A 12,126-nucleotide genomic window follows, 5' to 3' on the forward strand; every position below is an offset into this window, starting at 1 on the left:
TCTAGATTAGCTACCTAGAACTTGCCCTAGGATTGATTGATAAAAGCGAGAGCTTCATTCTCATCCTGAAAACATTGTAACTGAGCTAAGTTTCTTGCTATGAGTAAGGCGAGAGCTGATCTAGTGAGCTTAGTAAGCTATCATTCAACCCGCGCATAAAGCTTAACTAGAAGCGCATCGATCGATATTGAATAATCGATCGACGGAGCGAAAGGTGTATCGATCGATATCCATATAGGATCACCGATCGACACTTTCTATTGGTTGACCTACGATAGTTGAGATCATTAGATCTATTTAATAGACAAGTCTAAACATGCGAAAGCTGATGGACTTGTTGACTAAGTAGTTGAGCTTTACATTATTATGCATGCAACTCATTAGGCATATGTAGGATTATAATCCCAAGTTTCCTGAATAAAAACCCTAAGTCTAACTATTTCCTTTTTAAGCACCAAAACCTCAATCAATCTATTGAACAAACACTTGTTCAATATAAAACTGCAATTTACATTTAAATCTCTAAAACCATCTAGCTTAACAAATCATATTAGATTTCTTAGGTTCCCTAGCTCCCTATGAATTCGATCCCTAAGAGGTATCACCTTTTAAGCATGTTGACCACAGTTTTGTTCGTGGACTCGGCTTGTCCGTTAGACTGGGGTGTCGGGGTTGTTGGGGAAAAATACTCAGGTATTGAATTTCTCCAGACCCCAGGCAGGACACTGGCCTCTGGGTCCCCGCTAGGAGGCACCCCGGTTCCCCGCTACGAAGTACTCCGGGTCGGGTCAAAGAGACTTCCGATAAGGAGAACCTTCCATATTTCCGAATATGGAAGAGTTTAACCTACTCCAACCGACTAAGGCCCACCTTAAGAACACTATATAAAGGGAACCTAAACCCTAAAGCAAGGGATCGACACTTCGAGACTTAGAGATTAGAGCTAGGCGGCTAGAACTAGGGTTCTTACTCAAAATTGTTGTAGTTCCAGCTCTTTGATCTAATGAAACGTCTCTTTTACTTTCTTACTTGCAAATCAATACAAATACTAGCCTTGTCCATCGGTCCGTGGTACTCACAAAGATCCTACACAAAAATCCCCTAACAGTTTGGCGCTAGAAGGAGGGCAGAATGAGCTACCCGAAGCTTCCCAAGTAACTGAGCCACATAAAACTCGGGAGGAGGATAATCCCGAGCTCTCCTCAGAAGTCCAGAACCTGAAGGAGAAGCTCAACGAACACTCTAAGCAACTGGAGCAGAGCGCCGAGAAGCTCAGCCAGCTCGAATCAGAGAATCTTAATCTCCAAGACGAGACCCAATCCCACAACATGGCGAGTAACAAGAAGCGTCAATTCCGGGCTGAGGTCCGCCCCATGTCGACTCTGGAAACACCCAACTCCGGAACCTCCCACCTACGGCGTTGGGAGGAGACGTATCAACGAACGAAAAGGCTAAGGATGCTCAGACCTACGACGTTGGAGACAGTGAATCTGAGCCGGAACCCGAAAAGGAAGCACTTGATGGAGCAACGAAAACGGAATCTCCTATGGTCGCTTACCTGGAGAAGATGTTCTCCAAGAGGCTCGATGCCATGCAGTCCATGGTAGAGAGGCTCCCAGGGGTAGCTCTCCCCATCCGGAAGAGCAACCCCGACTCTTATGCCAATACTCCTTTCACGGATGAGATCACCTTGATCGAGATGCCCAGAAAGTTCTCCTTCCCCAGCATTAAGGCGTATGACAGCACTACTGATCCGGACGACCACGTCGCCCAATACAGACAAAGGATGCTCGCCGTAGTACTCCCAAATTAGTCGCGTGAAGCTACCATGTGCAAAGGGTTCGGCTCAACCCTGACCGGACCCGCTCTGCAATGGTACATTAATCTACCCTCCAGGTCCATAGCCTCCTTCGCGATTCTCAGCGATAAGTTCGTGGAACAATTCACCAGCAGCAGGGACCAGGAGAAAACCTCTGATGGCCTCTACGAAATCCTCCAACACCGGACGAAACCCCTACGAGGCTACATAGCCCGCTTCAATCAAGAGAAGGTGGCTATTCCTGAATGCAGCATCCCCACTGCTATCTCTGCCTTCAAGAGAGGCCTGCTCCCCGAAGGGGACCTCTATAAGGAGCTAACCAAATACCAGTGCAAAACCATGGAAGACGTCTTATCCCGAGCTTGGGCCCAGGTAAAATGGGAGGAGGATGTTGCCAGTCGCGCTAAGGCACAGCAAAAGCAAGATCCCAAGACAATCAGATTAGACCGAACCGAGCGAGACGAGAAACCCTCTCAAAGACCAGCCAGGGACTCCGGGAATCGAAACCGGGGCACATACCAGAACCGGACGATCGAGAAGGTAGAAGGGATGGCAGTGTCCACTTGGCCAGACATCTCTCACCTCTCCGTCTCAAGGCCGGAGCTGATCAATGTTCTGAGGCAGATGGGCCAACAGGTCAAGTGGCCTCAGAAGATGAAAGCACCCATTTTTTTCCGGAACCCTGGTCTCTGGTGCAACTTCCATCGAGACCACGGTCACTAAATGGAGCACTGCGTCGCACTGAAGATCAAGGTCAATGAGTTGCTTAAGAAAAGGACACCTCTGGGAGTTCCTTTCCGAGTAGGCCAAGAGCCATCTAATCAAGGAGACAACGGGGAAGCCCACTTAAGCTGCTCCCGTCTCGCCACCTCGACAGGACCAATGATACATGTCATATCGGGCGGTTCGGAGATCAGCGGCATAAGCCATGCAGCCACGAAAAAATCACCTGGAACGCCAAGCACGGCCTAGAGGCGGCCAAGCCAAAATGCCTGCTCCTGGGTACAGACGAAATAAGTTTCACGGCCAAGGAGCAGGAAAAGGTTCTCACCCCACATCACGACGCCATGGTCATATCCCTCACTGTAGCGAATTGCCTGGTAATAAAGATACTGGTAGATAATGGAAGCTCCGGCAACATCATCTTCCAGGCCGCATACAAGGATCTGGGGCAGGACGAAAGCGCTCTAACTCAGAGGAAAACCCCACTCATAGGGTTCAGCGGAGAAGTTAAGCAAACCGCCAGAGAGGTGACCCTCCCGGTATACGCTGAAGGGATCAACGTGTCAACCAAGTTTCTTTTTTGTTGACTGCGACTCGCCCTACAATATGATCCTGGGACGGCCATGGATTCATGGCATGGGAGCCGTCCCTTCGACTCTTCACCAGATGGTGAAATTCCCTACACCCTGGGACATAAGGGCAATCAGAGGGGATCAGGAGTATTCTCACTCATGACGTCCAGAGGGATCTATTGCTACAAGGTTTTACCCTTTGGCAAAATGCGGGATCAACCTACCAGCGAGTGGTGAACATGATGTTTACGGACCAGATAGGGCGAACCATGGAGGTCTACATCGACGACATGCTGGTCAAGTCCCAAGAGGCTGAGGACCACATATCCCACCTCCAACAAGCCTTCTCCACTCTCCGGAAGCATAACATAAACTCAACCCAGCTAAATGCTCATTCGGGGTCAGTTCCGGCAAGTTCCTCGGGTACATTGTAACCCACCGGGGCATTGAGGCCAACCTGGAGCAAATCAGGGCCATTCATTCGATCCCTTCGGTTAGGGGATTCTTGTGAAGGATCTTTGTGAGTACCACAGAACGATTGACAAGGCTAGTATTTGTATTGATTTACAAGTAAGAAAGTAGAAAGAGACGTTTTATGAGATCAAAGAGCTGAAACTACAACAGTTTTGAGTAAGAACCCTAGTTCGAGCCGCCTAGCTCTAATCTCTAAGTCTCGAAATGTCGATCCCTTGTTTTAGGGTTTAGGTTCCCTTTATATAGTCTTCCTAAGGCGGGCCTTAGTCAGTTGAAGTAGGTTAAACTCTTGCATATTCGGAAATATGAAAGGTTCTCCTTATCGAAAGTTTTCCTTTTCCCGGGGGAAGGGGGCGGTCCCAGGGACCGGACCCGGAGTACTTCGTAGCGGAGAACCGGGGTGTCTCCTAGCGGGGACCCAGAGGCCGGTGTCCTGCCTGGGGTGTGGAGAAATTCAATACCTGAGTATTTTTCCACAACAGTTTGCCCCGTATTGCTCGATTTCTTCATCGAACTCGGGGAATAACCTATTAACTCAAGTCAACCGGACTTGCTCATTCCCAGCAGGCTTCCCTTAGGCAGGACATCGCTCCAGTAATCCTGCGATCCCGGGTTCCACTCAGACCGGAACCATACTCTGAACCCGGGGGAGGACCGGTTCCCTTATTCCAGACCGGGGTCTGGCGCTATTGAACCGCTGACTTCTTGTCGAAGATGGAGAAGCTCTGGGCTTCTGATGGCGTCTTAGAGACGGTGGAGCCTGGAGCTCTGATGTTTCCTGAAGAAGAGTTTATGTATTGATGTGCGGAAGAATGCTTGGGGACCGGTGCTAGACTTCATCGGAGATTTCAGATCGAATTCCAGGTCTCCTAGGGTTTTTCAGGTTCCCGTTCATGACGAGAGAGAGGGAACGGTCCCGGTGGAGCCTCGAAATTTGTTCCCTCGCGTGGCGTCCTCTTTGTGGTGCGTGGAGATCTTCGTAGGGGCTTTCCCACTTTCCAATTTTCCCTGTCTCTCTAAACATTTCTCCGCAATCGTCATTTGCTCAAACTCAAATCTTCATTTCAAGTACTATCTCGCTTTCACTCTCTCTTTTTTCTTTCGACTCCTTCCTCCAGATTCCCTTTTAGATCTTTAGGATGAAATCCAGGCTGGATCTCGCTCTAGATTCTTCTTCCATAGGCGGTAGGGTTAGGTCAAAGAAACAGAGGTCTGAAGCTGGTCCCTCAGAATCAATGGACTGCTCCGGCTCTTCATTAGATCTCACTGCGGAGGTGGAAAACCCTAGCCGTGCAGTTGCCGACGTTGCTCCCAGTGGGTCCTCTTTCGTCAATAGGAGTGGATGAAGTCACAAACTGGCGGGCGAAGTATCATCTCTCTGACGACGTTATCATTAGGATTCCGGGTCCCGTAGATAGGGTCTCAGACTTCGAGGTCGACGAGGTCCCTGTGTATGAGGAATTTTTCTAATCGGGTTTCAGAGATCGAATTCCTTCGCTAGTGGCGAAGGCGTCGGAGGCGTTGGAGATCTCTCCAGGTCAGCTGAATCTCCGTAAAAATCAGCATGAGCATTTTCTACGAAAGTGATTCTTCGTAAAAAGTATCTTTACGAAGAGCCTTGCGGTAAAATCTTGTTCTAATCTCGATCGAACCAAATACCGATTGTCCCAAGGCAACGGACACGTATCCAAACCGGCCACGGACAAGCTCGAGTATCCAAACCGGCCATGGACAAGCTCGAGTATGGCAATCGGACCACGCACAAGCCAAGCTCGGTCGCTACGTAGTGATCGAGCACGCACACGGCTTGGTCACTACGTAGCGATCGAGCACGAACACGGTTCAGTCGCTACGTAGCGACCGAGCTCGAGCCAAAGCTCGGTCGCTATGTAGCGACCGAGCACACACATGGCTCGGTCGCTACGTAGTGACCGAGTTCAAGCCGAAGCTGGGTCGCTACATAGCGACCGAGCATGCACACGGCTCGGTCGCTACGTAGCGACCGAGCATGCACACGGCTCGGTCGCTACGTAGCGACTGATCCTGCACATGGCTCAGTCGCTATGTAACGACCGAGCACGTACGCGGCTCGGTCGTTACGTAGCGACCGAGCACGTACGCAGCTTGGTCGTTACGTAGCGACCGAACTCTCCCAGAACGTCGATACGACACGAACCCATGCAATCTCGTCTGCTCTTTAATGCTATCTCCAGTGAGGCATGGCTAAACCATTATTTGTTTCTCATCATTCGAAGTCATCAGTCAAACATTACGATAAAAACCGCGGGAAGTTTGTTTTTATCAAAGAAACCGTAATAAACGTTTCGAGTCAAAGACGGCCCAAAGAGACCTAAAACGTAGCTCGAAGCCCACTTACGATTTCTTAACCGAAGACCCATAAGCCTTATGGCGGTTTATGCTTGGTTCGTAAGGCAAGATAAATGTCAAGTTTCCGCGGATAAATGTAAAGTTTCCGAAGATAATCACGAAGAACGGGAAAATTGGAGTATCTCCATTTTTGAGCTATGACGGCTTAAGAGCAGAAGGAAAAAGGCGCAAACCGGCCTAGGAGCAAGTATATAAGGATTCCGAGGCGAGAGGCAAAGGGGGATTCGAGACACAGCAAAAAACTTAGCACTTAGAGTGATTTAGGCAATTTTCCGTATTTGTTATTCGAGCTGCGACTCAATTAGGTTTATGTTGGGGTCAAAAACGGATACGACGAAGTTGATGTCCAAATCTCCATAAAAATCGGCGTAAACTTTTTTTACGAAAGTTATTCTTCGTAAAAAGAACCTTTAAGAAGAGGCTTGCGGTAAAATCTTATTCTAATCTCGATCAAACCAAATACCGATTATCCAAACCAGCCACGGACAAGCTCGAGTATGGCAAATCGGACCATGCACAAGCTAAGCTCGGACGCTACGTAGCGACCAAGCACGTACACGGCTCGGTCGCTGGGCCAAGCCCGGTCGCTCACAGCTCGGTCACTACGTAGCGACCGAGCACGTATGCGGCTTGGTCGTTACATAGCGACCGAACTCTCCCAGAACGTCGATATGACACGAATCCATGCATTCTCGTCTAGTCTTTAATGCTATCTCCCGTGAGCCAGGGCTAAACCATTCTTTGTTTCTCATCATTCGAAGTCATCAGTCAAAATTTACGATAAAAACCGCTGGAAGTTCATTTTTATTAAAGAAACCGTAATAAACGTTTTGAGTCAAAGAACGGCCCAAAGAGACCTAAAACGCAGCTCGAAGCCCACGTACGATTTCTTAACCGAAAACCCATAAGTCTTATGACGGTTTATGCTTGGTTCATATGGTAAGATAAATGTAAAGTTTCTGCAGATAAATGTAAAGTTTCCGAAGATAATCACGAAGATCGAAAAAAACGGAATATCTCCATTTTTGGCTATGACGGCTTAAGGGTTGAAAGGTAAAGGCACAAACCGACCTAAGGGAAAGTATATAAGGAGTCCTAGGCGAGAGGTAGGAGGCGGACGCAATACACATCAAACTTAACACTTAGAGCAATTTAGGCAATTTTCCGTTTTTGTTATTCGAGCTGCGACTCAATTAGGTTTCGCAGCCTTAGGGTTTTAGAACTAGGAATCTCGCCGACAGCTCTCGTAGCCCAGGCTCTTACCTTGTTGTAACGCTCAAACGCGAATTCGGAATAAGATCAACTTTGCTCTCTTTTCGATTTCTTATCTTTTATCGTATTTATTTCGTGTTCTGATTGCTTGGCGTGTGGCATTAGCAGATATCCGGGACCTCTGGGTAATTAGGGTTCTCCTACTTTCCTTATTCAAACAGAAATCGACAGTGCGAATTTCGGTTCCCACAGTTTGGCGCTAGAAGGAGGGGGATACGGATCAATCTAACTCTCAGCCACAACACGCTCAACCAGACATGTCAACTGACGACGCGGATAACATGCAAACTCCTCTCAACGGAGGAAGCGACACCAAACTCCACAGTCCAGCAGAGGATGTCTCCGCGGCCAACGCACCAGCCAACGCCGCAACGCTCGAGGAATTTAAAAAGATGTTTGCCACCTATGAAAAAAGGTCGGAGGAACAGGATAAGCTCGTGAACACCTTGACCAAACAGGTCGAAACCTTAACGGCAAGGACTCGAGCAATCCATCCCCGCGGAACCACAAAGGTTCGCGGGAAAAGACTCGACTTCACAACTCCACACGACAGGCCCGGAACATCGCGGGAACGTCCTTCGGGACAGAACCCCAGCGAAACATCCCCTGCCGAGAAACGGAACTCAGAGAGTCCTCCACCTCCTGCTAAGGACACGGAAGCCAATGAAGTCGAGCATGTCGACTTGGATCCCAGCGACGTCTCCAACGATACTGAGGAGGACGCTGACAAACATCCAAGAAGAACCAGAAGCCGATCGGCTCGAGAAAGCTCCCCGTTCGATAAACCAATGACAGAAGAGGAGGAAAACCTCTACTGGATCAAACAGGAGGAGCTGGCCGAAAACAGGCCGAGATTACTCGCAGAAAACGCCGACAAGCTTGGAACTCTGCTAGCGAGAAATCAGACATACGCGACATGCGCGACTACATAACCAAACTGCTGCGGAAGTAAGGGCCGTGAAATCCCAGATCCATCACGCTACCAGTGCTGCCCCAGAGATCGATAGACTACTCGAGGGAGCTCGGAAAATGCCTTTCACCGCTCGCATCTCTGATACGAGGGTATCTAACCCGGGAAAATTCAAAGTACCAAAGTACGATGGTACAAGCGATCCTAAAGCTCATCTTCAGGCTTTCCACATCACGATGGGAAGGACCAGACTGAAGGATAGCGAAAAGACGGCGGCTACTGCCGTCTATTCGTCAAAAACCTGGAAGGAGCAGCTCTCGAATGGTTCGGACGCCTCAGGAGAAACTCCATCGGAAGTTTCCGCCAGCTCGCATCGGAATTTATCAAACAATACTCTATGTTCATAGATAGAGAAACATCCGATGTCGACCTCTGGAGCATGTCCCAGGGGGAAGACGAACCCCTCCGCGAATTCATAAGCCGTTTCAAGCTGGTTATGTCTACGGTTAGAGGGATAAGCGACAAGGTGGCCTTAGACGCGCTCAGAAAAACGCGCTGGTACAAGTCGAAATTCAGAAATTGGATAGCCCTCGACAAACCATGGACGATACAAGATGCCCTCCACAAGGCAACGGACTACAACTTAATCGAAGAGGAAACAAAAGTTTTGTCGCAAAAGCATAAACCGACAAAGCCGCCCTTGAAGGATGTAGACCAAAAGACAAAAAGGAAAAGCTCTCGTAACGGCAAGTACGTCCATCAGGAGGGGGAAGAATTCCAGGGGGCGCATAACTACGCGATCAATTCGGATCAAAGCCAAACCACAGACAATACATGGACTCGCAATCAAGGATACCACGAAAACACCTTCTGCGAGTTCCACCAGACCCGAGGACACTCGACGACTAACTGCAAAGTCCTGGGAGCGAGATTGGCTGCAAAGCTACTAGCTGGAGAGCTCTCCAAACAAACCAGCGTAAAAGATCTCATCCTCGAGACCGATCGCCCTCCAAAGACGGACAGGAATCCACCCGTGGAGAATTCTGTTTAAATTAGGAAACTAGGAAAACCCTAATTTCCCAGAGGTCCCGGAGATCTGTTAATACCACACGCTAAGCAATCAGAACACGAGATATCAACGACAAAGTACAAAAATCGTAAAAAAAGAGCAAAATAGATCTTATTCTGAATCCGTGTTTGAGCGTTACAACAAGGTATAAGCCTGGGCTCGAGAGCTTTCGGCGAGATTCCTAGTTCTAGCAACCCTAAGACGGCTAAACCTAATTGAGTCGCAGCTCGAAATAACAAAAACGGAAATATGCCTAAATCGCTCTAAGTGCTAAGTTTGCTCCGAAAAAAGTCCCTCCCCATACCTCTCGCCTAGGACTCCTTGTATACTGGCTCCTAGGTCGGTTTATGCTTTTCCTCTTCTGCCCTTAAGCCGTCATAACATAAAAATGGAGATATTCTTTATTTCTGATCTTCGTAATTATCTTCAAAATTTCGCATTTATCCGCGGATACTCGACATTTATCTTTCCTTGTGAACCAAGCGTAAACCGTCATGCGGCTTACGGGCTGTTGGTTAAGAAATCGCAAGTTGGACCTCGAGTCATGTCTTAGGTCCCTCTGGGCCGTCTTCTGACTCGAAGCGTTTATTACGGTTTCTGTCGATAAAGAACGAACTTTCCGCGGTTTTTACAGTAAAGTTTGATCGATGACTTAGAATGGCGGGAAACATGAAATGGGTTCGCTACGGTCTTCAGGAGATAGCATCGAAGGGTAGACGAGAATGCATGGACTAATGTCGTATCGACGTTTCGGAAGAGCTCGGTCGCTACGTAGCGACCGAGCGGAACGGACACTTGGTCGCTACGTAGCGACCGAGCTTGGCTCGAGCTCGGTTGCTACGTAGCGACCGGACAGCGTGCATGTGTAGTAGTTGCGTAATGACAGAGCTTGGTTCGTCCGTGTTCTGATCGTCATACTCGGACCTATCCGTAGCTGGTCTGGGTATGTTTCCGATGGCTTATGTTTGATCTAAATAGAATTCTAACGAAGCTTTATCTCGGGAACATACGTTGCGACATTTTCTTGACCGAGCATGATATGTTGCGGAAAGACATACTTGTTTTCTGCAGGGATTTGGACGTTAACTTTGTCGTAACCGTTTTCGACCCCAACAGTTAGCCCCCCCAGCTCGTTAGAATCGTGGATTTCTAGTGAGATTCTAACGCGCGGTATGGCGAGTTCGGACGAGATTGGTGTATTTGGGCGAAGTTCGTGTACGAAAATCCGCAAGTAAATAGTAATTTCTCATGCCTATAAGAAGGGAGGTAACTTCTTCACAACCTTTACACTTACTCATTCTCATAGAGAGGTCTCTTGAAAATTTTCTTTTTTTTTCTCTCTACCCTTTTCTTCTTGATTCTTAAAAGGAAAATACGAAATGTCGAATAAGAAAAGGCAGTTTGAAGAAATGGTCCTTTCCCGCGAACGTTCCTCAAGAGCTCCGTGTGCCAAAGATAGAATCCGTTCCTCATTCGGTAGACCCGGCCGAGAACGAGGCATGGTGGGTCGCATGTTATGGTTCGATCACACCTCCAAAAGAGAAGTCGTTCCTGGTCATGAACCGTCGCCCAGTCGAGGAAGGTGCACCAAGTAGGAGTACTAGCGAATTCCTCGAGATCATGCGGTCGTTCTATTAGATTTCGGATGCGGTGGAGTTCCGGGTTTCTTGTCAAGGAGAGTGCGCTAGCAGTCCCCCGGAGGGTTACTTTACTTGTTACGAAACATTCGTAGTGCGCTGTCACTTGTGGTTCCCGATTTCCAAAATTATCGTCCGTGTGTTGGATCGTTTCGAGGTGGCGATAAGCCAACTGAAGCCCCTTGGCATCCAGCACCTCATTGGAGTCCTGATCCTGAGCTTCGAGCATGGTCTCTCCCTTACCGTCGATCATTTTGAACCGCTTCTTAGGTTACAGATTGTCAAGGATACGGACAAGTATAGGCTGGTCCCTCGGAACTTCATGTCAGTGGTTAAAGGGTTTACTTCCAACTTCAACTCATGGAAGAAATTTTTCTTCTTCGTTCGTATAGACGCTGCGTCTGTTGAAAAGAGTTGTATCCCATTGTTTCGGAGGTTGCCAAACGATCGTCCCTTCATCAATCCTCTTGCTCCGTTCCCTGAGGATATTATCGCGGTGAGGGATCTTCTCAGGAACGGTCCTTTTTTCTAGACTTCCTTTACGCCGAAGAGAGTTCGAAAGGCGTTGAGGTTTGTGCATCCAAGTCCTTCTTTGGGCGGGGAAACAGGGAGTGACTCTGAGCCCGATGACCAAGGTCCCGACGCTGCTCCCACGGTTGCGACGGGGCTGAATTCTTCGAAGGGGAAAGATATTGACCTTGGTGACATAGAGTTTCGGTGGACGATTCCATGCTTCCAGGATGGGATCCAGACCTTGCTTTCGGCGATGGAAGCGGTACGAGCGAGGTCCCTATTCCGAACTTAGATGATTTCTTTGCTGGTCTTCCCTCGGGCTTCGATGCTTCTCCGGCTACAAACGAGTCGGGGAGGCCGAAAGTCGTCGAGGAAGGATCTCGTATCATCAACGGGGTATAGGCTTTAAGAATTTTGACGATCGTTTCAAGTATATATTTTTTTTGGCTTATAACGTGTTAATCGGTTTTGCAGGGCTTGAACTTGCTTGGATCGGCCTTTGAGTTGAGCCATAGAGAAGCCACGATCTATCGCTTTAAAGCGGAGAAAGCGGAAAAGGATCTTGCTCGCATGCGAGACGAGATGTTGGCGCGAGATGCGCAACTCGCTCGTGATCATGCGAGGGCTGTTCGTAAGGAGGAACGGAAGGGCAAGAGGGAGATTGTCGAGGTGATGAAGAATCGCGCCTCTCAATTCCAGGTCGAGTACAGGAACCTCAAGGATACTTTCACCTCGCTAGGCGATTTCCG

At 48.6% G+C, this 12,126-nt stretch overlaps 1 protein-coding gene across 1 annotated transcript; it reads left to right on the forward strand.

The window, feature by feature from the left end:
- Nucleotides 1-1,828: 1,828 nt before the first annotated feature.
- Nucleotides 1,829-2,542, forward strand: LOC125588354. The gene has a single exon (XM_048759662.1). The coding sequence runs from the start codon at nucleotides 1,829-1,831 to the stop codon at nucleotides 2,540-2,542; it is 714 nt and encodes a 237-aa protein (XP_048615619.1).
- The last annotated feature ends 9,584 nt before the right edge of the window (nucleotides 2,543-12,126 follow it).

Source organism: Brassica napus, chromosome C6, assembly GCF_020379485.1.
Source record: "Brassica napus cultivar Da-Ae chromosome C6, Da-Ae, whole genome shotgun sequence".
Lineage (NCBI taxonomy): Eukaryota > Viridiplantae > Streptophyta > Magnoliopsida > Brassicales > Brassicaceae > Brassica > Brassica napus.